Below are 27,923 nucleotides of genomic sequence, written 5' to 3' on the forward strand. Positions count from 1 at the left end.
TAACTTTCTGCTACTAGTCTTGTGTGGACACAAGGGAGATAAGCAAACTGGAAGAAGCCGCAAAGGCCTGGCTTCAGAATCGGTGCTTTAAAGCAGCGGAACACATTCACTGTCAGCTCAGCCTTGGTGAGTTGCCTCTGAGGCAAGCACAAATTGTTTTTATCAGTCTTAATCATCACCCGCAGCACAGCCCAACCTCAGTCCACATGGGCATGAACACAACTTGCTTGCTCACACACTTCCTCCCGTAACGTGTTGCCGAGATCGAAGCCTTCCGAGTTTGCAGAGCTTTTGCTCAGTTTACTCTGACGTCCAAACGCAGGTGCCTGCACACATTGGAATTTGTTTCCTCTCTATAAACTGGGTTTCTAGACTTGCTTCGGTGCCAGCTACAGCTGTGTGTACAGTTTGTCGCCTGCTGGGGGGTGTATGTGTGGGATCCGGCTTCTCTGCCCTCATGCCCCATAGTTGGATTGAGGCAGTTGCGCATTCATGCTTGTGTCAATCGAGATGTTCTCATCTCTGTTGCTAAGGCATAGAATGAGTTATAGTGTGTTTATTTTTTCATAGTGACTTGCATAGGGCCATCAAGTGAATGTTCTATCTGAGCGAGGATTTTTGAGCCTGACCTGTAATGTTTGCTGTCCTCCTGTGGTTGATTTTTTTTCATAATGATTTTATTGTGGGTTTAATTAAAAACAAATGGGCAAATAGAATGAAAAATGGAAGGGGAGAAATCTCTGCATGAGCTTTGAGGTAATTACAGTTTGAATTAGAAAAAGTCCTGCTGATTCCAAATTGACTCTGCATTGTAGGAAACTTGGAAAAAATATTGTTCTGCTAGAACCCCCTCCCAATTAAGCTATTACAGCCTGATTTTTTTTCTTTCTGTGCACTGCCTCAGATTAGTTTGCATGTGAAAAAGACATCTGTTTTTCTTCATGTTAATAATATCACTCTTTGAAAAGAAACCAGGGAAAATCACTTTCCCAAAGTTAAATGGCGATCAGTTCTGTATTCCTGACACACCAAGTCCCCACTTGCATTTATGGAGAGGTGCGGGAAGAAGATTGGGAGCATTTATGATTCGATACCAGCATTGTAAATTTACAAATTGTAAATTTGTTCTTCTGCTCATCACTTGCTTGAGCAGTAGAAGTTCGGGGGAATGTGCAATAGGGCTGTTTTCTTTGGAAGAAGAGAATAAAGGTGGTTTATGGGATTGTTCTTTTACGAAACCCATGGATTTACAAAAGTACAAGTTGAGAAAGAAGGCATGGATCCACATAGGGCTGTTCTCTTAAGCAGTCTCCCCCCCTCTCCTTCTAAACAGGTGCTCTTTGACCACCTCCACAAATATGGACCCTTCTTACCTAAGCCTGTGTTGGCTGCATTCAGAATTGCCAAGCTGTTTCTCTCTAACCCTCACTCATGCAGTTGGGTTGTGTCATGAACTCTTGCGGCTAGTAGCCACTGGCCATTAGGAAGTGTTGGGATTTTTACAAGTGTCATTCTCTTCAGTCATGAAAGAGTTCATCTGTTTGTGTTTAGTTAGAGACAACTAGTTAGCATAAGACCAGTGAGATGTCCAGTTGTTCTTCCCGCCAGGGTAAAGGGGAGTTGCATGCTTAATGAACAGATCTAGGATTGATTATTGGCTGACCAGGTTTATTGGGGAGGGGGCAATTGCCATTCTTTCCTTTACTCAGGACACCATTGCTCTCCAGTTAGTTAGACTGTTATCTCCAGGAGATAAGGATGTAAGATCTAAGTTAGCTCTTCTTTATTTTATCTCCGATGTACCCTTTATTATTTTTCCCTATATGTAGTAAACATTTATTTTAGAAGCTGAACACGCCTGTGTCTGTGATTCTTTATCTGCTGTGCAAATTCTCTACTCTGCAACTAAATTTATCCAAAAGAAAGGCATCTTCTCCAGGTTCTAGGAATGTTCATTAGCAAGCAATACTTACAAATGTTCTCTGAGAAAGGCGGACTATAAATGACATAAAATAAAATAATCTGTTACAGCACAAGAGCACTTTTGTTACAAAGCAAACTTTCACTTTCTGTACAATAGATGCTGAAGTGCCCATGCTGGCTCCTGAAATGGTTCGTTTTCTTAATGACATCTACAATGTTGTTGTATCAGAGATGGAACTGCTGTTGGCCACCTGTGAAATTCGGCGCAAGGTACTCCAGTCTCTCATTTTGCCAATCACTTGGATTTTACTAATAGTAAAGAGTCCAGTAGCACCTTTAAGACTAACCAACTTCAGTGTAGCATAAGCAGATATATCTGACAAAGAGAGCTGTGGTTCTCGAAAGCTTATGCTACACTAAAGTTGGTTAGTCTTAAAGGTGCTACTGGATTCCTTACTGATTGCAACTACAGACTAATATGGCTAAGTCCTCTGGATCTGGATTTTACTGTTTGATTTCCAGCAAAATGAGAGACTCGTATGTTGTGGGGTTCTTCTTGGGAACGAGCTACACGGTGACGGGGTGACAGACACGTTTTCAACATTACCTAAGAGCAAGCATGCTCTTATCAGCCAGCATCCTGTTTCATACAGTGGCCTGCCAGATGCTTCAAGGAGACCTACAAACAGGGCATGGAGTCAAGTCCTCCCCCTGTTGTTGTCTCTCCCCTACCCCACCATGCTTGCATTACCTGGATTACTGCCTCTGAACATGGATGTTCCCTTTAGTTATCATGGCTAACGGCCATTACTGGACCTCTGCTCCATAAATTTGTCTAATCCCCCTTTAAACCATCTAAAGTAATGGCCAGAACTACACTTTATTCTTCCCTATAAGTAGTGTGTAACAACCGCTCACTTCTGTAAGAGGAAGTATTCACTTCTATGGAGGAGAAGAAGGTGTGCTCGTGGGTTCCGTTGGAGTAAGGGCTATTCCTGCTCTTTGTCCTTGTTAACCGCAGCCATTGAAGATTGAGCCGGGGGAAGGCGGATGTATTGCGCTCAGCTTCTGGCATAAGGAGTAGGATAAAAGAATCTAATAAGTACACAGTCTTCTGAGCACCCTCACCAACCTAAGCCTGCCATTTAATTCATAGCATCTGCCTTTATAGGAGAAAAGTGACCAAGATTGTGAAACTTACTTCCAAGCGTCCCAGCTGTCTCTGGCAAGAAACCACCTACCACCTTCCATGGTTTTCAAGAGGCCCAAATCCATCGAAAGTGTAGACATCCGTCTAGCCTTATGGAAAAGACCACCTTCTCATCTAAATGGAGAAGGTACTTGCAACATATTCAGAAGACTAAAATGTTGGCCTCAGACCTGTATATTTTGGCTAGCATACTTAATTCAAAAAATTATCTTGGGTGTGTTTCAAGCTGCTCTTTGTCCGTTTCCTAGAGATGATCCTTCATCATCTCTAACTTAGGGTTCTGTTGTTTGCTCTTAGATTTGTTGGCGGTGTTAAACACATCTTTATTGCTGCCCTCCCAATAAATCTGAGAACATTTACTTCATTTTGCACAATATTTTCTGGCCTCTTGGTTTGGCTTTTCTTGTTTATGAGCATTGGTTTTGAAATTGTTTATCCTTAGAAACTTATCAGTAGTTCTTCACAGGAAGAAAAATCATGTTGAACACCCTACCCCAAACACAGTCCTCCACTGGTACTAAACTTTCTCCTGTGCTGCTCAGCTCCATAGAAGCATCGGGCACATTCTGAAGTACTCTGAGAGCCAAGCTACAAGTGACGAATTACACTTGCCTGGCAAGTGAACAGACTCGCGTGTATTCCTCCCTGTTCACTTGCCATTCACTTGCAGTCCACTTGATCAAGTGGAGAGCAAGTGAATGGCAAGTGAACAGGGAGGAATACACGTGAATCTGTTCACTTGCCAGGCAAGTGTAATTCGTCACTTGTAGCTTGGCTCTGAGTTTGTGTGAGGTAACAGGGACCTGGCTGGTACTTTGAGCGTTCTGCCTTATTATGAAGCATCACACTGCAGCATGCATGAATTCTGCCGCAGGTGTGCCAGAGTTTCTTGGCAGAGAAATTGGGTTGAAACTGCTGACATGAATTTTGTGTTATGTTAGGGTAGAGTCCTTATTTTTAATACAGCCTTGATTATACTGGGAATATCACGGAACTATAGTTAACAGAGCACCATGAAAGCTAACTACAAACGATCAAGGCATTGTCAAAAATATTTCTATCAGTGCATATATTTTTGGTTAAGTGCAAGAAAGAATAAATGTAATTGATTTAAATAAATGTTTATATTTCTTGTACAATAATTTCATAAGTCACAATTCCACAAGCCTCATTTACAGTAGAAAATAGTAAATGCTGAATAGCAGAGAATCTCAAGCCTGTATATACTCTAGCAGGAAATTTTGCTTCATTTAAAATGCTAATGCCAGTGAGTTCCTTCATAAGTTTCAAAAAAACATTTGCAAAGTCCTGTTATATAAGAAATAATCCAGGAATCACATGAGGAAGACCCTAGTCCATCTGTGACTACGACGGGAATCAGGTTGTAGTCCCATTTCCAGAGATCCTTTTCAGAGTAGTCAAGACAATGGTTTATCTCATGTTCAAATTAATTTGAGAAAGATCACTTACCTCGAAGGGTTGTTGTGAGGATAAAGTGAAGGTGTCCTCATTGGGGAGAAAGGGGAGGTATAAATTAAGTAAATAAAACAGTAATATGGAGATGTACTTGTGCAAAGCATAAAGGCCGGCTCTCAGTTTTGGGCAAGGTTTCCTATGGTGCAGCCCTCCCCACATCTCAAGCACTCTTCCATGGTGTAAACTCTGAAGGATATACCGAAAAATGCACTCTGTGGATCAGCTTTTAATCAGAGATGACTGATGAACCTACAGTGCAGGTGCTGCCCTTTTGGGGGTCCGTATTTCCCTAAAGAAATGCCAGCCCCTCTTTGAAGGGTTCGTGTGTCTCCATTACAAGAACGAAAAAAGTCCTCCGCTTCGAGTGCTTTCCTTCACAGCAGTGGGAGCTAATAGAGAGCCAAGCTACAGGTGACAAATTACACTTGCCTGGCAAGTGAACAGACTCACGTGTATTCCTCCCTGTTCACTTGCGCTCCACTTGCCCTCCACTTGATCACGTAGATCAAGTGGAGGGCAAGTGGAGCGCAAGTGAACAGGGAGGAATACACGTGAGTCTGTTCACTTGCCAGGCAAGTGTAATGCGTCACTTGTAGCTTGGCCCAGAGTCTCTCCTTCCCCACCCCAGCTGATAAGGCCTGCCATCATATATCCGTTTAGGCTTAAAGCAGTTGGGTACACAAGTGACAAGACTAGCTCGTGCTGCCAAACACCTTGTAAGTTAGGTTTTCATTTACCATGGAATATGCATCACTTTCTGAAATTAATGCAGTTCTGCCTGTTTGTATCGAGTGCTTTAATTGTGAGGGGTTTTTTGGCTGCATGCTTCTGGACTGTTTTAAACATTTTGAATCAGAAGCCAAATGCTTCTTACGTCATTTTAAGGATTTTTAAGTAAATGCAAATTGTGCAAAAATGTGAGGAAGGGAAGAAAATAGAGAACAGGTAGCTTGAAACCATTTACGGAAATGTAAGACTCTCCTGAAAGTCCCAGAGACTTCATTTCAGAAAAATATCCTTTGAAAGGAAACATTAAGTATTGTCTGAGATCTTGAGAGCCACTTCAGACGTGCCGGACAGTCCATATATGCCCAGTGGGATTTTCAACATATTTCCAACCGTATTTTTCATACACCCCACAAACTTCCAGACTGGTGAACCACATAACATAGGGGAGATCATTGTTTGGGAAATCCATCGCCAGAGCTCTCAAAAGTTCACAGAGTCTTTTGGGTCCTGGCTCATGTATATTTTATCATTAACAACTCCTGCCTCAGGCTGTTTCAGGTCAGGAAAATGGTATAAGTGTGTGTGGGGAGGAGTGAAGCCCTCCCTTGCAGTCCCAATCCATATCAGGCCCCTGAAGTGCATGGGAGCTTAGTTCCCAGCAGCCAATGGAGGGGGAATGAGAGATGGGTCAGGGGAGCTGAGAACTGACTTGGAAAGGGAAAAAAATTAAAGTCTAGTTTGGTATTGAGACCAACAGTTTTCTCTCACAACATCTCAGTATGTAAAAACTGCTGGAGATACTGTCATACGTAACATGAGAAAAATGACGGCTGTCAAGGTTTGGTAAACCTTTGACTAAACTGATTGACAGCCTTTAGACAACTTTCAAAGCTGTTATTGCTGAAGCTGTGCACTTGACAGAAGTATGATAAAATAAATCTTTTAAAAAGTGAATTCAAAGTGTCAAATCAATCAATCAGTCAAAAGAGTTTATTGTCTATAGCCATAGGCCGTCACAATTCACCAAACATCGACTAATAAACCATTAAAACCATGATCACAGTTTGTATAGGCTACTAAAATTAATTAAAACAATACAGTATGCCAAACTATCCCAGGAGTCACGAAACAGCCTCCTTCAGTACCCCCTTAGATCTTATCTTTTTGGCTGCGAGTGCAAACTGAGAGACTCTATAGAACACATGATTATCAGTGTCAGATAACAAAAACACAATCTTCTCCATTTCAGAGTATGTGTTTGTCACTGATGGGATTCTGGCCAAAAGTTTAGCTCTGGGTACACTATATAATGGACAATAGAGTAGGTAGTGGGAAAGGTTCTCCACTGTAGGTAATCTACAAATGCAGGTGCGATGTTCTATGGGGGTGTGAGAATAACGCCCCGCCAAAAGAGCTGCCTGCATCATCTGAAAGCGCAGATAAGTGAAAGACATGCTGAAGTGGTAATGAGAAATACTGGCACGGCAGGGAGATCTTGAATGGTCAAATTTGATTAGTTTATACCAAGGAGCTGCCTTGGATTTTAATATTGATAGCCGATCCATCACTGACTTATAGATCCACTCCTTAAGTGGGAGGTTTTTGGCCTAACAGGTCATCCGGGATGGTATACCTTTGGCAAATGGTGGATAGAAAGCCAGGGCATGTGGGGGTCTTTGGATAGTAAGTAATTTACTGATTGGCAACTTAAGGAGTCAGAACTGGAAAGTTTGATCCTTTTCCAGTATTTTAAAACTGCAAGGTGTACCCGCGCCCTAAGGGAGGGGAGTCTTGTTTCGGCCCTCATCAGGGCGGCAGGAGCACCTTTGGGTAAAGTCAAAATCTGTCAAATGACACTCAGTTGTCCTTAACAAATACATATTTAAAGTTGACTGGCATGAATTTTATTTACTTCAGTGTTCAGTGTTTTGGCTCCAGTCCAAAATTAATGCTGGTCCATCAGTCCTTTGTTCTTGTTTGATATAAATTTAATTGTTCTGTTTCACAGATTCATTGTTCTTTGGGGGGTTGTTGCCACTGGCTTTTTTTAAAAGTTGGGGTAAAAACTAACAACATTTTCACTTCCTATTCTAAGAAGTCACTTTGTAAATATTTGTTTGCTTTCCTTACAGATGCGCGCTTGTGTATCAGACCTGTAATAGATCCTGCTGTTCTCAGTTGCCCAGAGAGTGACTTATTGGGGGATTTGCTGTGTGCCATAATCTCACAAGGATCAGAGAATTTATCAACAGTGTGTGAAAGGCTCAGCGGGAAACTGCTTCCCAAGAGGCTTCGACAATTTGTTTGGCTCAGTAAACTCCTGAGGGCAGCCTCGAAAAGTCACAGGGCCGAGACACTAGCGTAAGTATTGACAGGACTGAAAGTTCCTGACCGCTCCTCTCCCTGTGAGGTTGCCGTTGAGGAGGAAGGGTTTGCCACAACATGGAATGCATGCTTTACATGCATAGTGTTGTGGGGTTTTGGTCCCCGACACCTGTCATGTATGCCACGCATCCGTGCCATTGTTGTATTGTGTATGCCATCACTGTATCCTGATTTTTATACTAAGAGTGATGTAGACGATTCTACCATTGTGGTCTCCTGCATTTTACACTGCATGTTATATTTTATTGATTTATTTATATTTCAATTTATATACCGCCCATCCCAGGGGCTCTGGGCGGTGAACAGTTTAAAATCGATAAAAACAAAAAACAATACTAAAATCAATATACAAAACAATAATGAAATAAATTAACCAAGTGCAGTGGTGGGGAGAACCCTCCCCCACCCCAAAGGTGGGAGGCCGACATGGCACCGCCCCCTTCAACCACCGAACGCCTGGCGGGACAGCTCTGTCTTACAGGCCCGGCGGAACGATAATATGTCCCACTGGGCCCGGGTGTCCATTGACAGAGCGTTCCACCAGGCTGGGGCCAGGACTGAAAAGGCCCTGGCCCTGGTTGAAGCGAGGCGGGCTTCCTTAGGGCCGGGGACCACCAGTAAACATTGATCCGCTGATCGAAGCAGTCTCTGGGGAACGTACAGGGAGAGGCGGTCCCGAAAATACGCTGGTCCCAACCCGCTCAGGGCTTTAAAGGTAAGAACCAACACCTTGAACCTGATTCGAAATTCAACTGGAAGCCAGTGCCAGTGCAGTGCAACCGGAAACCAGTGCAGTGTGACCGGTAAGATATACCAGTCAGGACCCGCGCTGCCGCATTCTGGACCAATTGTAGTTTCCGGATCAGGCCCAGGGGTAGCCCAGCATAAAGTGAGTTACAGTAATCTAGCCTGGAGGTGACCGTTGCATGGGTCACTGTAGCCAGGTCCTGGGGCGTCAGGTAGGGGGCAAGTTGCCTGATCTGACGAAGGTGGAAAAATGCAGACTGCAACCGCCGTGACCTGGGCCTCCATCGATAGGGAGGCATCCAGGAGCACGCCCAGACTCTTCACCACTGGCAAAATTGCCAGTGGTGTCCCATACAGTATTATAGTACTGTATCTTATGCATCTTCTGAGAAGACTCCTGGAGGTGTCCAAACTGCTAATATTAATTGCCAAAGAAGCTGGCAAGCTCTCTCTTATCTCTAAGAAATATGCACTTTCATTTTTGTGTGGCCTTGACTGAGAGCTTGCAGCTGGGTACTAACATGTATCTGTTTCACAGGAGGGAAGAGTCCATTGTGTACCTTATCTCAGACTAAACTGCTCTTTGTATTGTCGAAGGCTTTCACGGCCGGAGAACGATGGTTGTTGTGGGTTTTCCGGGCTGTATTGCCGTGGTCTTGGCATTGTAGTTCCTGACGTTTCGCCAGCAGCTGTGGCTGGCATCTTCAGAGGTGTAGCACCAAAAGACAGAGATCTCTCAGTGCTCTTTGTTCCCATGTAACTTTTTAGGCTTCCGCGCCTAAATGCAAAGGGGCAGGAGAACGTCCCTCTATATCAGTTGTCCTATTGTTTGCCTAGTTACTTCTGTCAACTGCTACCTATGAGTGAACACCTGAACTGTGTGGATCTCTAATAAAATCCTTCAGCCAATGCACCTGCCTGCTTGCTGTGGGGGATTTGGGGATCTAATTGCCAGGGACTGACACCCTAGGACTGACCACACCTCCCGTTAAAAGAAGGTAGCCAGTATTAGGAAAGATTTTTCTCTGCCAGAGGTTCTGGAGAGAAGCTCCCAGTCAGAGGAGAAAATACTGGGCAAGGTTTCAGAGTCCTTCTGTGCTGTTGCTGCAGTACCTGGCTGCTTCTTATGCAGTGGCACTGGTGGCCAAAGGCAAGTCAGAAGGCAGAAATAACTGTAGATAAATAATGTAATGGCACATTACTGGCACTGCCCTGTTATGCCACCATTTTGTTACCTTTCTGTTTTTTGGGATCTGAATGCTTGTCTTTGCCAATTGAGCTAAGGGGTGTTTGCAGAAAGAAAAAGAAAGAAAGAAAGAAAGAAAGAAAGAAAGAAAGAAAGAAAGAAAGAAAGAAAGAAAGAAAGAAAGAAAGAAAGAAAGAAAGAAAGAAAGAAAGAAAGAAAGAAAGAAAGGCTATTTCTTTTTGGTTCACTCACAGGAAGGCCTTTACAACTCTAGCCCTCAAGTTGTGGAACTCTATTTTTTGTTTGTTTGTTTGTTTGTTTGTTTGTTTGTTTGTTTGTTTGTTTGTTTGTTTGTTTGTTTGTTTGTTTGTTTGTTTGTTTGTTTGTTTGTTTGTTTAGGAGCTGTGTGTTCCTCTTCTCTAGTGTTGAGAGTGTGCATCTCCTTTAAAAAATAGTATTAAAAATGCTGCCCCCCCCCCAACCTCGTGCTTTAGGCAGGAATGTGATGATAATTGTTGGTGCTGAAGTTGAGACTAGCACCAATCTAGTGTTGGGAATAAGAACCACAGAGGAGCCTGGCTTGATCTGTCCGAAAGCTCATCTAGTCCAGAATCTGGGTTGCCTCAGCCACAAGTCAGACACCTCTCTCAGAAGCCCAGAAGCCGGCATGAAGGCTTCCCTCTTTTGTTACTGGTTCCAAGGTATGCTGCCTGGAAACATGGAAGTTCCACTTAGCCATTGTGGCTGTTAATAGACCTAATTTTTATTAACGTAGCCATTGTAAAGCCGTCAAGTTAGCTTCCTTCATAAATCTCCTGGCAATGGATTCTATAAGATTATTATATGTTGTCTCTTTTCTTTTTGTCTGTCCTGCTAATGAGTGTAATTGGGCGAAACCCCTCCCCCCCAGCCCCATATTTTGGGAGAGGGAGAAAAGTTGTGTCTGTTTTTTTAAATCTCATTTTATATACCTCTGTCATGTTCCCCTTAGTCATCTTTTTCTGTCTAAACAAAAGTCCCAAAATCTTCAGCCTTCTATGAAACGAGCTCCAACTCCTTGGTCCTTGCGATAGCTGCATCTCTGCTTGTTTTTCCAGTTCTGTGGTATCCCTTTTGAGATGGGATAACTGAAACGGTATATTATATCCCAAATGCAACCCTATTGTTTGCATATTTCATTAATTGTGTGCTATCTTCCTGTCTCCACAAGGCCTTCAAGGTGGCTAACAATTTTTTTAAAAATCATACAAGACAGTAAGTTTTCAAGCTGTAATATTTTAGGCAGCTTTATGCTGTTTTTATGGCTTGTTTTGTTTTAATGTTGATAATGTTATCTTTTAAATGGTTTTAATTGTATTTCTTTTGACACGACGAGTCACCTCAAGTGACTCTACAAAAGCAGCAATTTTTCTGAATAAATACATTCAAAATGGTCTCATGAAAACAATGATAATAATAATACCCATTATTCGTTCAGAGGCTGTCTGGAATAAAAAAATGAAAGGCTTGTAGCATCAGGGCGAATCTCGCCTCGTGCAAGGATGGAGGGTTCCACAACTTGAGGGCTAGAGCTGTAAAGGCCTTCCCGTGAGTGAACCTAAGAGAATTTAATTTATGTCATTTATAGTCTGCATTTCTCGCTGAGACTCAAGGCGGATTACACAGTGTGAGATCAATACAGTCAGTATCAAGGACAATTTCATAAACAATGCCATAGGGTTATTATGGCAGGCTTCCACAGCCTGCCACTGGGCTCTTGAACCTAAAGCAGGTTGATATGAGTAGAAGCAGCCCTTCAGGTACTTGGGGAGTAATCCTAAGCAAGTTGTTGGAGGTAAGTCCCATGCTGTTCTCAGGAAAACAGTAAAGAGTCTAGTAGCACCTTTAAGACTAACCATCTTTATTGTAGCATAAGCTTTCGAGAGCCACAGCTCTCCAGATGCATGTGTCTCTCGAAAGCTTATGCTACAATAAAGTTCTCCCCTCCTCCATTTTATGATAACAACAGTTAGGTGAGGGAGAGAGAATGACTGCTTTAAGATCATCCAGTGAGTTTCATGGCAGAGTAGGCATTTTACGTGACATGTTAGACACTTTCAACTACTTCAGTGCACTGGCTCTCATCCTGTTATAGAGCTTTAAAGGTTGAAACTAGCCTCAGTAAGATCTGGAGGCACAACCCCAGAGCACTTTTGAACCCATGCTTAGCTCTCCTTTTGAAATCTGTAAAATGTGCATAAAATGTTGTTGGAATCCTTCATTGCAGATTGTTCACTTTCTGTCTAGTGAGACCAGGGCTCAGCAGGACTTACTATCTTTCTGCCGGGCGTGTAAAACAGAGATGTTCCGGCTGGCGTATGGTGGAGGTTAGGCTAGGCCTCTCCTGGCCTGGTAGAGAATAAGTGAAGATCTGAGCCCTCCCTATTAGAGTCGTCCACCATCTCGTTTTTCCAGTTGGCGGACTGATTGCCTCCAACTAGCGAATTTGATCGCTGCTATCTTGTATACAAACTGTTTTGTACTTCTACTGTGCTGTTTTGATACTGCTGTTTTAAATTGTTTTTAGGATGTAAATTATATGGAATGCTTTTACTCAGTGTAATCTGCCCTGGGTCTGCTTTGCGGGGAGAGCAGAATAAAAATCTAAAGTAAATAAAAATAAATAAACAAGTGCTGTCCCTTTCCTCAGGTTTCAGAGGAGGACAAACCAAAGAGTTAGAAAGAGAGAGAGGTCAGGGCACCTGTTTAATGTTTACTGCTCTAATTGTCCCTTTGATGTGCAGATTGCTATTCTTAGGACTTCCTCCTCCACATCCTCCTTCTCTCCTTTCTTTTCCTGGCTTTGTTCCAGACACCATCTCTCCTCCCTCCCTCCATCTTGGAATCATGGATGCAGGATTTGTCCTAGCATCCATGCTCATCCTTACACTAGATAGGTAGATAGAATCTGTCTCTCCTCCTTTCCGATCAGAGTATGGAGTTTCTACAATAAAGAACTCTTATTTCCTTTCTAAATATAAACAAGTGTATGCTTTGTTATTTTCTCTCCTGCACACACACCAGCCAGCAGAACCAGCTCACAACCACCTATAATCATGCTTCCACTACTAAACGATAAACTCTGCTAACGACCCAAACATGGAATCCTTTAATTAGGTTTCTGGGGCCAACATACGATTTATTTATCACAGATGCTTTCAGCCATTTTGACTGAATAATTCTTTTCAGGTGCCTCAAAATATATTTTATGATGATAACACAAAAGCAGACCCCTGTTAGGTCAAGCCATGGTCCACCTAGTCGTGCATCTTTGTCCTTGGCCAACCATATGCCCCCAGATGAAGGCCTGCAAGGCGTAGCACAGAGGCCAAAGCCTTTCTCGGTTGTTGCCTCCAAACAAGTGGTTATTCGAAGGTGTTCTGCCTCTGAATCATGGCTAAGAGTCATTAGCTGGCCTTTCCTTCACGAATCTTCTTTTAAAGGCATAAATGGTTTGTTAATCTTCTCAGATCTACTGAGAGAGAAGCCAAAGTGAGCTTTGGGCACACAGTAGCATGGAGGATTGCTGAACTGAAGCTGCGGACTGCCACTCGGTCACCAGTTTCAGGTCTTATTGAAAATGCAGTTGTGGAGGTGAGTTGTAAGACTCTATATAAAAGCTAAGGGTTAGAGTACAGGCTTTGTTTGCCTGGGGGCTATGCAGAGCCCAGAATGGGTACATGGCTAACTTCCACTCTGTTTTGGTCTTTGTACCAGGTTCTTCTGCCTTGGCAATCAGCATTTTAAAAGAGCTTTGTGCGATCTTTGCCACATCTTCTTGAGCCCCAGGAAATACATGTGTTGACTCTGGTCCCTTCCTTTAAGTTCTTGTTTCCTAAAAAATGCTTCATATTCCATTTCAGTCATAGCAGTTGAACTTGTATCCTTATTTGAGGCTTTTTGTGCCATTTAGCCGATCAACTTGATGAATGTTAAAGCTTTCGTTGAGGGTGTCGTCTGCACCACAGTTGTTTTGGAGTTGTTTGGAGCCAAAAAAAAAGGTCATGACAAAGAAGATTTCAGAAAGATTGCAGGAAAGATGGGAAAAACCTAGGAAGTGTATGGAATGGGTGGATTGGGAGCAAAAAACAGCCCTGAAAAAAGGTCCTGGTCTAGCCCCACCTCGCCCCCCCCCACCGAAGGGAGTGAGGGAGTGAGAAAGAGCCGGACTGCCTTGCCACCTATCCAGTCAGTCCTGTGCCAGATGTAACTGGGTAGGTGCACTGCCTTCATTGGATACTGTCTAGTGCTGCCCTTCTAGCCACTGGGCTGGCCAGGCCCAGAGGGGTAGCCATTGGCCCACAAGTTAAAGCCCCAGCAGCTAGTCCATCCTGGCACAGAAGTACAACAATGCTATGGGGAAGCATGGTAAAAAAACCTGCTTCTTAGTAGTATCCAAAATGGGGCAAACAACCCATGTGGAAAACCCCTACACATTTTTGATTAATCACGGAGCAGTTTTTTTCATTGTTAATTTTAATGTAAACTACCAGTTACTTATTTCCTTTATAGTCCACCATTCTCATTTAGATGTAAGATGGATTATGCAAATTAAGAACAAGGCAATAGGAACAATATAAGACATGCAACCAACGCTGGAATAATATTGTATTACAAAATCACCGAGCAAAACACTAACAACAGTACAATGCATACAATAGAAGAGATAATACATACAACAAACAATGCAACAAAGTTAGATTGCAAAACTGGAGAACAATGCAGTGAAAGTGTTATGGCACATACAACGAACAAAGCAATGAAAACTACATAATGTTTCATAGAAATCAACTAAAATTTTTATTCCATATGTGTCTCATACCATTTTATTATTTCTTTTAATGATTTGAGGATTGGTGATTGGCTTTTCAACTCTGCTTTTTTTAAAAAAAAAAATCGGTGCTGGCCTTCTGACATTGGATCTCAAGCAGCTTACCGTGTAATAAAATATTTAAAAAGCAAACTGCAAATACACAAAACTGAAAAGGTGCTTACAGTCAGGCTAGAGTAGCCCAGCAGCCACGTTGCCAAGGGGTGGATGACAACAGGAAAGAAAGGGGAGAGAAACGTTAAACACAAAAAGTTTCCATTGCAAGAAAATTGAGCAGATTTTGCCTGTTTTTGCAAATGGGGGATTCATGAATCCCTCAACATGGGGAGTACAGTATGGATAGCGGGGGGAGGCATTTTGGCAATTAAAACTGACCCCACTGGATTGCTTTCAGCTTCAATGGGGAGGGAGGGACAGCAAGCATTATACATCCCCCCACCATTTCTAAAAGTAGCTGGAATGGGGAGGAGGATATTACAGGGGGAAGAACTGATCTCTGCTTTCCATAGATGGCACACATTCAGGGGAAAAAAACCCTCTCTCTGGTCACTACCTGAGAAAGTCCTCCAGAGAGAATCTCAGCAGGTGGACAGGATCGTTGCTGCTATGAATCTTAAGTTGTGACTTAGAGTTAAGCTACAAGAGACAAATTACATGAGGACAAGCATGTGAAGGGAGTCGCAGTGTTAGCTGGGAAGCTGAGTTTTTTAGAGATTGGAAGGCTTTATCAATTTCCCCTCTCTACAGAGCCAGGGAGATCTCTGCTCAGAGGGTTTGTTTATTTCCTCTTTGCCTCCTAGAAGAGGAGGTGAAATGGACAGAGCCTTGGGGAGGCAAAGAGGAAATTAACAAACCCTTTGAGCTGGGATCTCCCTGGCTCTGTAGAGAGGGGAAATTGACAAAACCTTCCGATCTCTTTAAAACTCACATGCTTGTCCTCATGTAATTCTCTCTTGTAGCTTAGCTCTTATTCAACAACAAAAAATTGTTTCGAGTTTATTGAACATCACAGCACTTTTTTACTAAAGGATTAAGTACAGTGTTTAATTGTTGGCGGTGTAACTTACAAGATACATCTCTTAAGCATATGCTTTGGACATTCGGCACTTTTGGGAGGAAGTCATCACTACTCATATTAATTTTGTATTAGAATACTCATTTATTTTTGAGGATGTTAATATACTTTTAAAGTATTTGCCTGTCTCTTGAAACCTAATTGATGATCAATGGAAATGGATCCTCTATGCCTTTACAGTGTCTAAAAACTTATACTACAATACAGGAAAGACAAAAGCCCATTTCCTGTAACAAATTGGATTGAAGACCTTATAAACAAGATTTGAATGTATTGCGTATAGACAGCAATTGTGTATGGATGTATTTTTACATATTTGGAAACCTTTTAGGAGAAGCAGGTTTATAGGTTTGCCAGTCATGTTTTTGATTTTGTTGCCGGCTTTTTTTTTGCTCTAATAAATACAATTTTTAATTAAAAATAAAACATTATTTTAGCAATAGTAAATTAGACATCAATGCAGGCTTAAAAGGAAAAAAAACAGCTCATCTAAATGTGCCAAGCTTTCCAACCAGCATATTTCAACTGGAAATGAATTACATAAACAGAGCAACAACAGAGAATGCACAGTTGATTGTTGAAGACAGTGTAGCCCACAGAGGAGGCGATACAGCAAAAATCAACTTCTGTTCTCTGGTGACTGAGATGGTACATAAGAGCAGAGGCATGCTACTGTCGGTCTCTCACATGGGAGGGAGTACCTTGCCTGGGAGTGAGTCCACTGTGACACCTGCTTATATCATACAAAAAAAAATGGAAGAAGCAACTTTGCTTCAGAACTATTGCTTTATTTTATATTCATTTTGTGCAGCTGTAATTGATCAACCTATTAAAACTAATGATATTCACGGGAAAAGAGACAAAATAGATCCAATGACGTGAACAGGTTCTCTTATGCTTATTAGAAGTGGAAACAGCTGCCATGGGTTAGTGGTGTCCAATTGGATCCACCACATGGAGCAAGGAAGGGGGTTAATACTCCTTGTGCACCATTTTCCTGGCCTCTATCAGTCTGCTGGAGTTGCTCTGAGCATACAGGGCCTGCGTGTGGTACACCTGGTGGGTAAATAACTGTGAGGGGCTGGTTGAAGTCAGGGACAAAAAGTGTTAATCCCCCCTCACCTAGTCAGCATCACTCTCACTACCATCCCATGGCTGCCATGTCTACTTTTTGACTTATAGGGGTTTTTTGCTTGAATGGCAGCTAGAGGCAAGTATTAACGACGTTTGTATTGAAAACGTAAGTCTAGCTTGTAAAAAGCTGGTCACCATCGGCAATGAAGAATCCTCTGTAGCTGACAGATGTGGAAGCATTAAACAAGGTGGTTCTTGCCTCATTAGATGCACGAATGGTTCAGTCATATGGGGGCTCATCAGCAGGGGCAGAAGTAATGCAATTTTGAGGACTATTTACTTTTGGGGGCCTATTTGGAAGGTGGTATTAAAATACAGAATGCTTTTGCCAATGTAAACCATGTTTGCTGTTGCGTTAATTTAAGCAGCAAAGTATTTTCATGGTACGCTGGACAGAAGGGTGTAAGTCTGCTTAGGATTGCACTGTCACTTCTGACCTGTTCTCACTGACATGTACCAAAAAATAATTGTTTCCCCACCTTTCTTCTGGCAGAAATACAGAAACGTCCCCTGCATGAATCCTTTTTCTGTGAATGAACAGATGATTTTAGAGTCAAGCAAAACCTTAAATGTCTTGTATGTTTTCAATGGTACCTACGAGCCATATCTTATCTACTGGCTCTTTCCTCTGCAAATGGCATTTCAGCAAATAATGCCAGCAGGTAGGTAATTTATAGCGAAACACAACTGCTGACTTTTTCCTCTTCCTTTTCTCCTTCCTCCCCTGGGAGAGAACCTTAGGCACTCTAACTTGAATTGGTCAGAATGTACTATTGATATACCTATTTAAATAACTAAATAACTTGTAAGTAGTTAGAGGCAGGGCATTTTTTCAGCGGGAACGCAGTGGAACGGAGTTCCGGCACCTCTTAAAAATGGTCACATGGCTGGTGGCCCCGCCCCCTGATCTCCAGGCAGAGGGGAGTTGAGATTGCCCTCTGTGCCACCAAGCAGCACAAAGGGCAATCTAAACTCCCCTCTGTCTGGAGATCAGGGGGTGGGGCCACCAGCCACGTGACCATTTTTGTCGAGGGCGATTTAAACTTTAAAAAACTCCCCCTTTGTTCCAGCTGACCCAAAGTGACGTCATTGTGCAGTCTTGAGTTCCACCACCCCTTCCCCCCCCAAAAAAGCCCTGGTTAGAGGTATCCCATGATTCTTTTGGAGGGTTGTATGTAATGCCCCCATGTATTCCACAGCCCTGGAGCTGCCTTGTATGGAGTTGGACTGTGAATGTGCTGGGCTTGATGGACCAATCAGATCACCAGCGACTCTCTAGAGCAGGGGTTCTTAACCTTTTTTGTGCCATGGACCTCTTCTCAGAATGTCTTTAAAAGCATAAAATAAGATACATAATTTCATTTAAATTAGTGAAAATAAAGATGTAATTTTTTCCCATTCAAGTTCATGAACCCCTGAAATCTGTCCATAGAGCCCTCGGGTTAAGAACCTCTGCTCTAGAAGCATTAGCAGGAGTTTTGCCCAGCTCTGGTACTTGGGATCCCTTTAACTGGAAACGAGCTTGCCCCAGTGTGCATGTTCTCAAATCACTGACCTATAACCCCTCTTATACACTACTATAGAGCCTGAGTACCACTGAAAGGAGTTGGTTAGTGTGGCAAAATACTCCTCTGGTCTTTTTATCTTTTTGTGTTTGGAGGATAAATTGGCTCCCAAGAACAAAAAAATGGGACCATGTTAGCTGGTTCATCAGAGCTGAACTAATTTCATGACTGAATAATGTCTCAGAGTACTTAGAGTGACTGATGATGATATTTATTTTATTCTAATTTACATTATTCATAGTTCACTTTCCTCACTTAGAGTCTCTCTACATGAGACATCTGGCACATGAAGAACACGTGTCGGGAGATGCAATGGTAGCTGGGAAGGGTAGTTTAAAAAGACAGAGCTGGCGGCAGGGCAAAGGCTTTGCTATACACTGGAGCTGTGTGGAGGGGCTGTGAAATGCCAGAAGGGAAACTTCAGCCCATGATAACTTCTCCAGGTCCAAGCCCAGCTCTGGAAGGCAGCTCCAGCCCATTTCCATTCCTCGTTGCCCTCTGGTTGTGATCTCACACAGTTTTAGACTGGAGAGGTGAAATTGACAGAGCCTTTGGGGAGAAGATGAATTGCTCTGAGGAGTGATCTCCGCCAACTCTGTCTTTTTAAACTACCCTTCCCAGCTAACATTGTGTCTCCTTACACTTGACGAACACCTGCTGAGGTGTCCCATGTGGAGAGACTCTGAAACTCAGGGCAGATTAAACCATGTAAGTGAATGCAAGCAGTAGGACATTTTTACAAACGAAAAAGCATTATTATAACAGAATGATTTGGAAAGAGTGATGTAATAAAGACAAAAAGACTGTGGACTATACTACTGCACATAGTTTGCCCTGTCTGTTGCTTTATGTATATCCTATCATTTAATGTCTGCATTGGTTAATATACCATGTTAATACTTGTGCCTTATTTCAGTTTTGTTCTAGATTTTTACTAGGTTTTAATTTTTAATTTCTGCAACCCTAATCCTATTCCATTGTTATCGGATGTCCATTCCTATGATATAAATGTGATTGTTTTATTTTAGACGAACACTTCTATGACTTAGCCATGTACCTGCATTCCCTACACCAAAACCTGTTCCCGAGCTGGGCGAAAATCCAAGCGGTGGCGGACTCGGTGATGAGCCTTCTGGAGAGAGAAGATGCCACATTCTTCACTCACCTCCAAAGTTCTTTCAGAAAGAATATCACCATTGATCCTAAAGTGAATGTCTGTTTAACTAACTGAAATCATTACCAGGAGTAGGCTTTGTGGCTGGCTGGGCATCACAGGAGTCTTCACAAAGTGAAAATGGGTGGCGGGACCTTACCTGGTCTTGGAGCCCTGGCAAATGCTTGATCTCACCACCCCCTGGATGTAATGGCTACCTCTGATAAAGGGGGGAACCTGTGACACTAGCAGGTGGGGGTGGGGAATCCCATTCTCCCCCACCCCTCGCGTGCCCCCATTCGCCCACCAGCCAGCCAGCATCACTGCTGCCTCCATGGCTCACACAGTGGTGGTGGTGGGGGCAGTGGCACCTCCTTCCTCCCCTACCTGCCCCTCTGCAGCTCACAGGGCAGGGGTGGCAGCTCCCACTCCTCCCCAGCTGGTCTGCCTGTCTGTCTCCCTGCCAGCCAGTCACCACCACTGCCACCTCCTTCATCTGCCCTTTTCATGCAGCAGTAGGGAGGGCTGTGCAGCTCCTTCCCCGCCTGCCCCTCCGTGGCTTGCATGGTTCCCGCTCACTTTCCTCCGGCCACCTGCCCAGCATGGATGAGCCTGGGCCAATGGAGGTGTGCTGTCTGTGCTTGTTTCTCTGAGTTTTTTGAGGGGGGGGATCTAAACCCCTGTTATTACCTCCTTTCTCTCCTGTAGTTAGATTTTGCCTTTAACACTCTTTTTACACCCTCTGGGTAGATTGCTGCCACCAGAAATTGTATCCCAAAATAGTTAATGTAAATTTCTCCCTTTAACAGTATGCCCAGACGTCAGGCTCCTTCATGGGACTATGAGGCCCTGAGGAAAGGAATGGGATAGAAAAAAAATAAACTTTTATTTTTACAAGAAGCGTATTAGTTTCACACTACTACTTAAGACTGATGGTTTCAGAGATAGTTATTGGTTCATAAAGTTCCTTACATAGGCTCAGTTGCACGGATGTTCTCTGTCAGGCGCACACACAGTTTACCTGCTTCAGACAGAATGACACTTAGAGTTCAGGCTTCCACACAGGTTGCCTTTCTCTCCGAAATACATGGACACTCTCAGGCTGCACACAGCTTGCCTATCTAAACCAGAATGCCTCTGGTTTTCTCCACTCAGTAACTAAAATCTGCAGCCCACTCCACCCCTAGAGCGCTGCTACTGTCCAATCAGATTTCACTCAAGTCACACTTCTCAGCTCCACCCACATTCTCAGTCATCAGCCAATCATCTTGAAAATGGCTGGTGGCCCCGCCCCCTGATCTCCAGACAGAGGGGAGTTGAGATTGCCCTCCGCTGAGAGCAATCTAAGCTCCCCTCTGTCTGGAGATCAGGGGGCGGGGCCACCAGCCATGTGGCCATTTTCTCCGAGGGCAACCCACTGAGTTCCACCACCCCTTTTCCCAGAAAAAAAGCCCTGCCGAGCCCCAAAATGCATTGTGTAAACTAGCAAATTGAAACAGGCTTAATATTTTTTACTATTGTCTCTCTATTGCTCTGCTGTTTTTTCTTTCACAAAATCAAGTGTTGGTGGGGAAACCACTGGGTTGGATTAAGACCTGTATGTCATTTCACAATAGGATGTCCGTCCTTTCTTTGGTAGGAGTTCTTAGTGAATCTGATACTTCAGGAACAAGACAGTGCTCAGAAGATCTTGGCATCCGAGAAGCGAGATCAACCACCCTTAAGCTTAGCCAAGGAGTTGCTGGCAAGCCCGGTCTTTTTCCTTAGGAAGTGGATGGGTGAGGTAAAAAGATGGTCTGGTTTAGTGGCGAAAACGACAAATACTACTTGTTGGCTGGTCACTTTTGTGACTGAAAGTAGAAATTTTAATTTTATTAATAGAGTTGGGCTTTTAACTCTATTTTATTAATAGAGTTAAATGCTCAATAAAAAGGGCAAAGAAATGAAAGAAAGAAATAATGAAAGCATACAAAAAAGAAAAAGAAAGACAGAAATTAGGAATAGCAAAAACAATAATACATGTTTCATTTACCATTTTTCTCTACAACACCTATCTTATTTTAACAAGCATCATACTTTAAATTTTAATATCTCCCAAGCTTCCTTTTTCTAGTACTGCCCCCCTTCTATTTATTTTTTCCCAAATTTATCTTCTTAAAAATCAAAACCACAAATCAAATCATTTTTCCTTGTTTCACACAGAAAGACAATTGGTTTCCAGTTAGCCATAAAAATAGACAATATTTTATCTCTGATCAAAGCTGTAAGTTTAGCCATCTCCGCTGACTCTGTCATTTTCATAATCCAGTCCTTGATTGAAGGCAATTCTGTACTTTTCCATTTTTGCGCATACAAAAGCCTAGCTGATTTTCCAACTATTTGTCCATTAATCCCAGCAAAAAGGCTTCTGTCTTAAATTGTATAGTAGTCTTCAACATTTTTTTGTATTATCATATGAATTTGAGACCAATTTTTTTTAGCTTTATAGCAAGTCAACCAAAAATGATAAAATATTCCTTCTTGTTTCTCACATTTCCAACATTTGTTTGACATACCTTTACTCATTTTTGCTAAATTTGTCCAGAGACATATACTACTGATACATCATTTTATAAAAATTCTCTTTAAGTCTGGAAGTCAAAGTGAATTTGAGCCCCTTTACCCATGTATTTTCCCACTGATCCATCAGTATGTTACACCCAAAATTTTTAGCCCATTTTACCATACAATCTTTCACAGATTCTTCTTCTGTTTCAAATTCCAGTAACAGCTAATACATTTTGGAAATAACACGTTCATCATTGGAACAAAGCTCTTTTTCATACTCAGTCTTTTCATAATCAAAGCCCCATAGGTTTTTGTCTAATTTGAACTTTTCTAGAAGTTGAGCATAGAAAAACCATTGACATTTATAACCTTTAGCTATTAAATCCTCCCTTGTCTTCAGTTTGCAGTCTCCTTGTGAGAATTCTAATAAGTCTCCATAAGTCAACCATCCCTGTTTTGAAATCATCTCCCTTCTATAAAACGCTTCCTGTGTTGAAATCCGTAGCGGTGTCTTCTGTGCTAATCTCAGTTTATTCCAGATTCTCAGAATGGCTCTCCTAATGAAAGCATTGCTATGTTGATCAGGAGAGGCTTCCAAAGTTGCCGGATCCCGACACAGCACGTTAGTTCATCAAGCTCAGGACTGGCAGCAGCTCTCCAGGATCTCATGCAGGGAAAGCTGGGATTTCTGGAAGCACAATACAACATGAGATATGGTTTAAATTGTGAAATAATCAGCTATAGCTGCGTAGAGCCACAAGGAGGCACTGTTGTAGCTACAGCCATTCTACCAAATCCACACTTTCTGTTCCTACTCTGGATTACAAATTAGAACCAAGCTACAAGTGACGCCTAACACAGGTTGGACACTTCTCAGTTTACTTCAAGTTTTGATGGGAAATGTAGGCGTCCTGGTTTTACAGCTTGGCTCTCCATTACAGCTGCAAGACCAGGATGCCTACATTTCCCATCAAAACTTGAGGGAAGCTGACAAGTGTCCAACCTGTGTCAGGCGTCAAATTCCCAAGCTATGTGCTGTGAGAGATCTGTTGTTGCATCACAAAAGAATAATTGAACATTTAAAGTTCCTCAACATACCATCTATGGAAGAGGCTGCCCGTTGCTTCTCTGTATGACCTACCGTTCTGGCAATTTTGCTGTGCCCGTGCATTAGGCAGTGGCTAAGTGACCTAGCAGAGAAGGCTTAAGTTCCCCTGCAGTTGCTGTATGCCTGCAGAGGTCAAGAGAAACCTGACCCAAGAGAACATTTTCTCCCTCTCTCAAAACACTAAAACTTTAGGCCACCTTTATGAAGTTGATGGGCAATAAATTCGGAACATACAAAAGGAAGTACTTCTTTACTCAATGAGTGATTAAAATGGGGAATTCGCTGCTGGAGGATGTAGTGATGACTGCAAGCATAGACAGTTTTAAAACGAGGTTAGACAAATTCACGGAGGAGAGTGCTGCCCGTGCTTATTAGCTAGTGTGACTAAATGGAGTCTCCACGTTCAGAGGCCGTTAATCTTTGAACACCAGAAGGCTTTTGCCTCTTTGCCCTGTTTGTTGTGCAAGACAGGATGCTGGAACAGATGACCTACTGTTGTGATGGTGTGATCCAGCAAGGCTGCTCTTATCTTCTTACGTTCTTATGACTTGTGTTCAAATGTCTTGTGTAGTTTGGCTCCAAGACAAACCTTTTTGTGAGTTGTAAGAGCGAATTGTGTTACCGATTTTAATTCAGAAAAGGGGCGGCACTTGGCTATCAGTTGTTTTGTAGACACTGGGGTAAACTTGGTGGCTTCCTCTCTTACACAGGGGTTTGTTGGTGTGCTGACCTTACCTGCTGTGATGTTGGTCTGGGATCAGTTCTTCATGCAAGACTGGAACATAAATACGATGCAGAGCTTTTGTGCCTCAATCCTTCTGTTGTTAAAGGATTCATTCATGGCAGCTGAAGACTATCCTGCAATTAGAGAGGTGCATGGAACCATGTTGCAGTTTCGTTCAGGGGTGGTTTTTGTGTTTGTTGTTGTTATTAAAGCAAATAAGAGCAGCTTCTTTCCATATGGAGGCTGCAAATAAAGATGGCCAGGAGCAGCGCTTCATCCTTTGAAATGTTTACTTATAGTTTCTCCTTGTTAGTTTTCTTTCCAGGTCTCTTCACACTGTTGAAAGTTAGGACTGTAAGTTCCTCGGACCAGAGACCTAGACTTTCTCTCCTCTTTTAAAGTTGTGTGTATATTTATTTATTTAGATTTCTACACCTTTCAGTCCAGAAGAATCCCTAAATCAGCTTACAAGGAATGATAAAATATAATTAATTTGGGAATGCAACACTCTGATTTGGTATCTTACCCCAAACCCAGTCTTCAGTGAGCCCTTCTGGTTTTCCCCATCCCCTTCCTCTAGGCTTGCCAGGTGCCCACTTATAGCAGGCAAATTCCCAGCAATTAAAGCTGCTTCCTGCTGGTCCTCAGCTGATCAGCAGAAGGAGGCAGGCTGGTGAAATGGGAGGAAATGCAGTCCTCATTGCCATGCGATGACATCACTTTCAGCATAACCCGGGAGGGATGGTGCCACACCAGGGCCAATTCTTTATCACTTGACCCAAAACATAGCACTTTGCACCAAAAACACTATGTTTTCAGCTGAATGTTAAAAGAACTGGCCCTAGTGTTACACTGTCACTTCTGAATCGTGCAATAAGTAACATCAGGGCTTTTTTTCTGGGAAAAGAGGTGGTGGAACTCAATGGGTTGCCCTAGGAGAAAATGGTCACATGGCTGGTGGCCCCGCCCCCTGATCTCCAGACAGAGGGGAGTTTAGATTGCCCTCCGCACCTCCAAGCGGCGCAGAGGGCAATCTCAACTCCCCTCTGTCCGGAGATCAGGGGGCGGGGCCACCAGCCATGTGACCATTTTCAAGAGGTTCCGGAACTCTGTTCCACCGCATTCCAGCTGAAAAAAAGCCCTGAGTAACATCATCACATGGCAATAAGGATTATGCACCCACACAAACCCCTCTGATGAGTTTCTGCTACCCCTCCCACTAGTTGGCAGGGGGGACCTGGCAAACCTACCTTTTGCCCAGGCTCCCTCTCCTGACTGCTGAGTGGGATGGTCCCTTGCCAGACAGTGTGCTCTTCCTTCCTTCCCCTTTTTACTGCCCTAAAGCAAAGAGGGAGGATTGAACTTGCCACACTTAAGCATCTTGCACTGATTGGCTAAGTGGGTGTGATAACGCAGAATGTTTACAAGCATTTCAATGGGGCAGGAGGGAGGAGCCAGCAAGACCTCTAAGGAGGACCGTGTCAAGAGATGTCGTTGTTAAAGGAAGTGGCCCAGAGTAGGAAGAAGGCTGACAAGCAGAACCTGGAGAAATAGGAGCTGGGGATGTGGAAACGAGTAAAGCAGGGGCCAAAGGGAAAAGTGAGTTTGAGGCTGGAAGAAAGCGGGTAAGGGAGGGACATTTAGAGGGGTGGGAACTGTGACCAGAGAGCGGGGGCAAGGGGGTTGCAGAGGTTTGGTAGCTCTAGAGTCACAGCTGTTCCTTTTAAGAATTGTGAAGAACAGGAATTCTCTCAGTAATGGCTTCTTCAGCCAAGTTGGCCTTCCCAAGGGGACAATGAGGGCCAAGATGAGCCAGAGGGAAGGAGAAGGCGGCTGAGTTTCACTTATTGATTGGAACTCATGAGCCATTTCTTTGGCTGCGGGCTCCTTGTGTTACTTGAAAGTGCCGTGTACATTGATGCGGGCTATATAAATAACGGCGACAATAATGTCATCATTACACTTTATATATGTAAACAAAATGAAAGAAATCAATAAGAAAATAACAGTTTAGCTTTGCAGCACTGAGAAAAGCATTGGGAAAAGAACCCAGGTTGCAGTGACACAAAATGCTTATTTTAAGGGGCCCTTTTAGGTAAAGGTCTGCCAGTAGCTACTAGCCATGGTGACTAAAGGGACCTTCCGCACTCGGAGGCCATAAACCTCTGAATCTCAGTGCTGAGAGGCAATATCAGTGTCTCTATACCATGTTTGATGGCTCCCTGGGGCAACTGATTGGCCACCGGGTAAAACAGGACGCTGGACTAAATGGACCACTGATCTGATCCAGCAGCACTCTTGTGAGATTAAAAGCTTTCACTGTCCAGCTATGAAGCACTCTTCAAATTTATGAGACCTTTAATATTAGATTCGTATTGTGCCAAGTATTCAAATCCTTCTCCCTGTTCCTCCTCCCAGGTGTTTCTGTTGCATCCTTCTGGTCTTCTCACAGCTGATATTCAGAAGGCCTGGATTCACCTGCAGCAAGGGGGCTTGCCCGCTGACATTCCAGGGTTTAACAGTCTGAGTCAAAGGTAGAGGCCTTGCATGATTTTATTTTTAAGCAAACAAGTTTTGACAGCCAGTGCACGTTGTTTGAGGCTGGAAGGTGCTGGGCCCAGCTCTTGCCAAGTGGGGGTGACACAGAAGCAAGCTGTAACTGAGAAAACCGCCATGGGCTGATCCCCCCTTGTAAGAAAGGCAGAGTGTGCAAGAGGACATCACAAGAGCAGTGCTTGGAGGGACCCAAAGTGTCATGTCTGTGCCTCATCCATGCCATGCTTGATGCTGACCTGTTGTTCTGAACCAATGTTTCATGCTATAATTTGATGTCATATTGCCAGTGCCATAAATGGTTTGCTTTCACAAGCTTATTGAAGTTGCAGGTGTCTTACCTAACAGACTGTAGAAGCTGTCAGTGCATTTGACCTTGTACACTGCTCACTCCCATACACTGCCAAAAGTCCTGTTTTGCTGATGGGAGGGGGAATGAGTAAATGTGTGAGTTAAGAGAAAGGGTTTTCCCACGTGTTGCCATTCCTGTCATCCTGTTTCTCACCGCTTAGTTGCTAACCTTGCTTCTGAGTAATCCTATGCACATACCTGTGGAAATGATTTGATTTCTGAATAAAACCATTTAACCAAGAGCCTGGATTCTTGCTGCAATGGTACAGGGCTCTATCTGCCCTAGCCTGTCATCCATAGCCTGACACAAAGGAGCCTGGATTTCTGTACCTTATGCAGACTGGAGAGGAATTCTGGGCTTAGTTTAGGGATGTGGAATGATGCAAAAGAAGAAACAGCAAGCAACTTGCAGTCCTGATTTCCTTCCCCCGTTGATGCTCTGTAACCATGTGGAGTAGATGAAGAATCTACACCATTGTGACAATAGAGTTTAAATCAAAAACGTGATTCCATCTGATTTTAAACTTTAACCAACTGTCTAAACCATCAACAAGGTCTCTGTCATATCTCTTTTGTCTAATTTTAGGGATAGAGTTGATGGCATTCTAGAAGACACCCAAGGAATATAATCTTGGCTCAAAGAAGTGAGAGCTCCTTCTGTAGCTGGTGGCTGACCTATACGGAGGAAAAGAAAAACTAGAGAGATTGCTATCTTGAAGGTCAACCGTCAAGTGAAAAAAGAAAGCCATCCAACACCATTGTAAGGTTTTGACTGGCACAAAGTTTATATTTGATTCCTTTCTTATTGTCACCATTATATTAATGTTTAGTTGTTCAATTGATTTATATCCCACCTTTCTTACAGTCAAGGTGGCCATCGGATTTTGGTCAATAAATAAAAAATTCAGTTGAATGACAGATTTGTATATCAATTAAAACAGCCCAGTAAAACATCTCGTTTATCAAACTACCAAGATCATTGGTGGAATGCCAAGTGAAAGGAGAATGTTTTGCAATCACTATGAAAGCTCAGAAGAGGATTTACTGCCCTTAAATTCTTTTGGAGATAGTTACATGAAGTGTAGGGATGCTATGAAATTTCACAGCCCCACCTCTTGAAGATTCCCCCCTTCCCAATTTTCTTCTTTGTGAATCAAGCCAGAGAGTTGTTTTCAATTATTTTCTGT

General features: G+C 43.0%; 1 protein-coding gene across 1 annotated transcript; it reads left to right on the forward strand.

The window, feature by feature from the left end:
• The first annotated feature begins 55 nt into the window (after positions 1 to 55).
• On the forward strand, positions 56 to 27,923 carry LOC129344960 (uncharacterized). The gene is made up of 11 exons (XM_055001885.1): positions 56 to 126; positions 2,081 to 2,193; positions 3,095 to 3,260; positions 7,471 to 7,699; positions 13,166 to 13,289; positions 17,229 to 17,397; positions 19,329 to 19,507; positions 21,093 to 21,236; positions 23,819 to 23,980; positions 26,251 to 26,366; positions 27,323 to 27,923. Exons 2-11 carry the CDS (start codon positions 2,095 to 2,097, stop codon positions 27,363 to 27,365), a joined length of 1,431 nt encoding a protein of 476 aa, XP_054857860.1. The 5' UTR covers positions 56 to 126; positions 2,081 to 2,094; the 3' UTR covers positions 27,366 to 27,923.

This window comes from Eublepharis macularius, chromosome 17, assembly GCF_028583425.1.
Source record: "Eublepharis macularius isolate TG4126 chromosome 17, MPM_Emac_v1.0, whole genome shotgun sequence".
NCBI lineage: Eukaryota > Metazoa > Chordata > Lepidosauria > Squamata > Eublepharidae > Eublepharis > Eublepharis macularius.

What these genes read in the sequence shown, in the direction of transcription:
- LOC129344960 (XM_055001885.1), top strand. Translation starts at nt 2,095, where the DNA reads ATGCTGGCTCCTGAAATGGTTCGTTTTCTTAATGACATCTACAATGTT. An exon ending in CACAGGGCCGAGACACTAGC is followed by an intron (nt 7,700 to 13,165) that starts GTAAGTATTGAC and finishes TAATCTTCTCAG; the next exon opens with ATCTACTGAGAGAGAAGCCA. An exon ending in TTGAAAATGCAGTTGTGGAG is followed by an intron (nt 13,290 to 17,228) that starts GTGAGTTGTAAG and finishes TTCTTCTGGCAG; the next exon opens with AAATACAGAAACGTCCCCTG.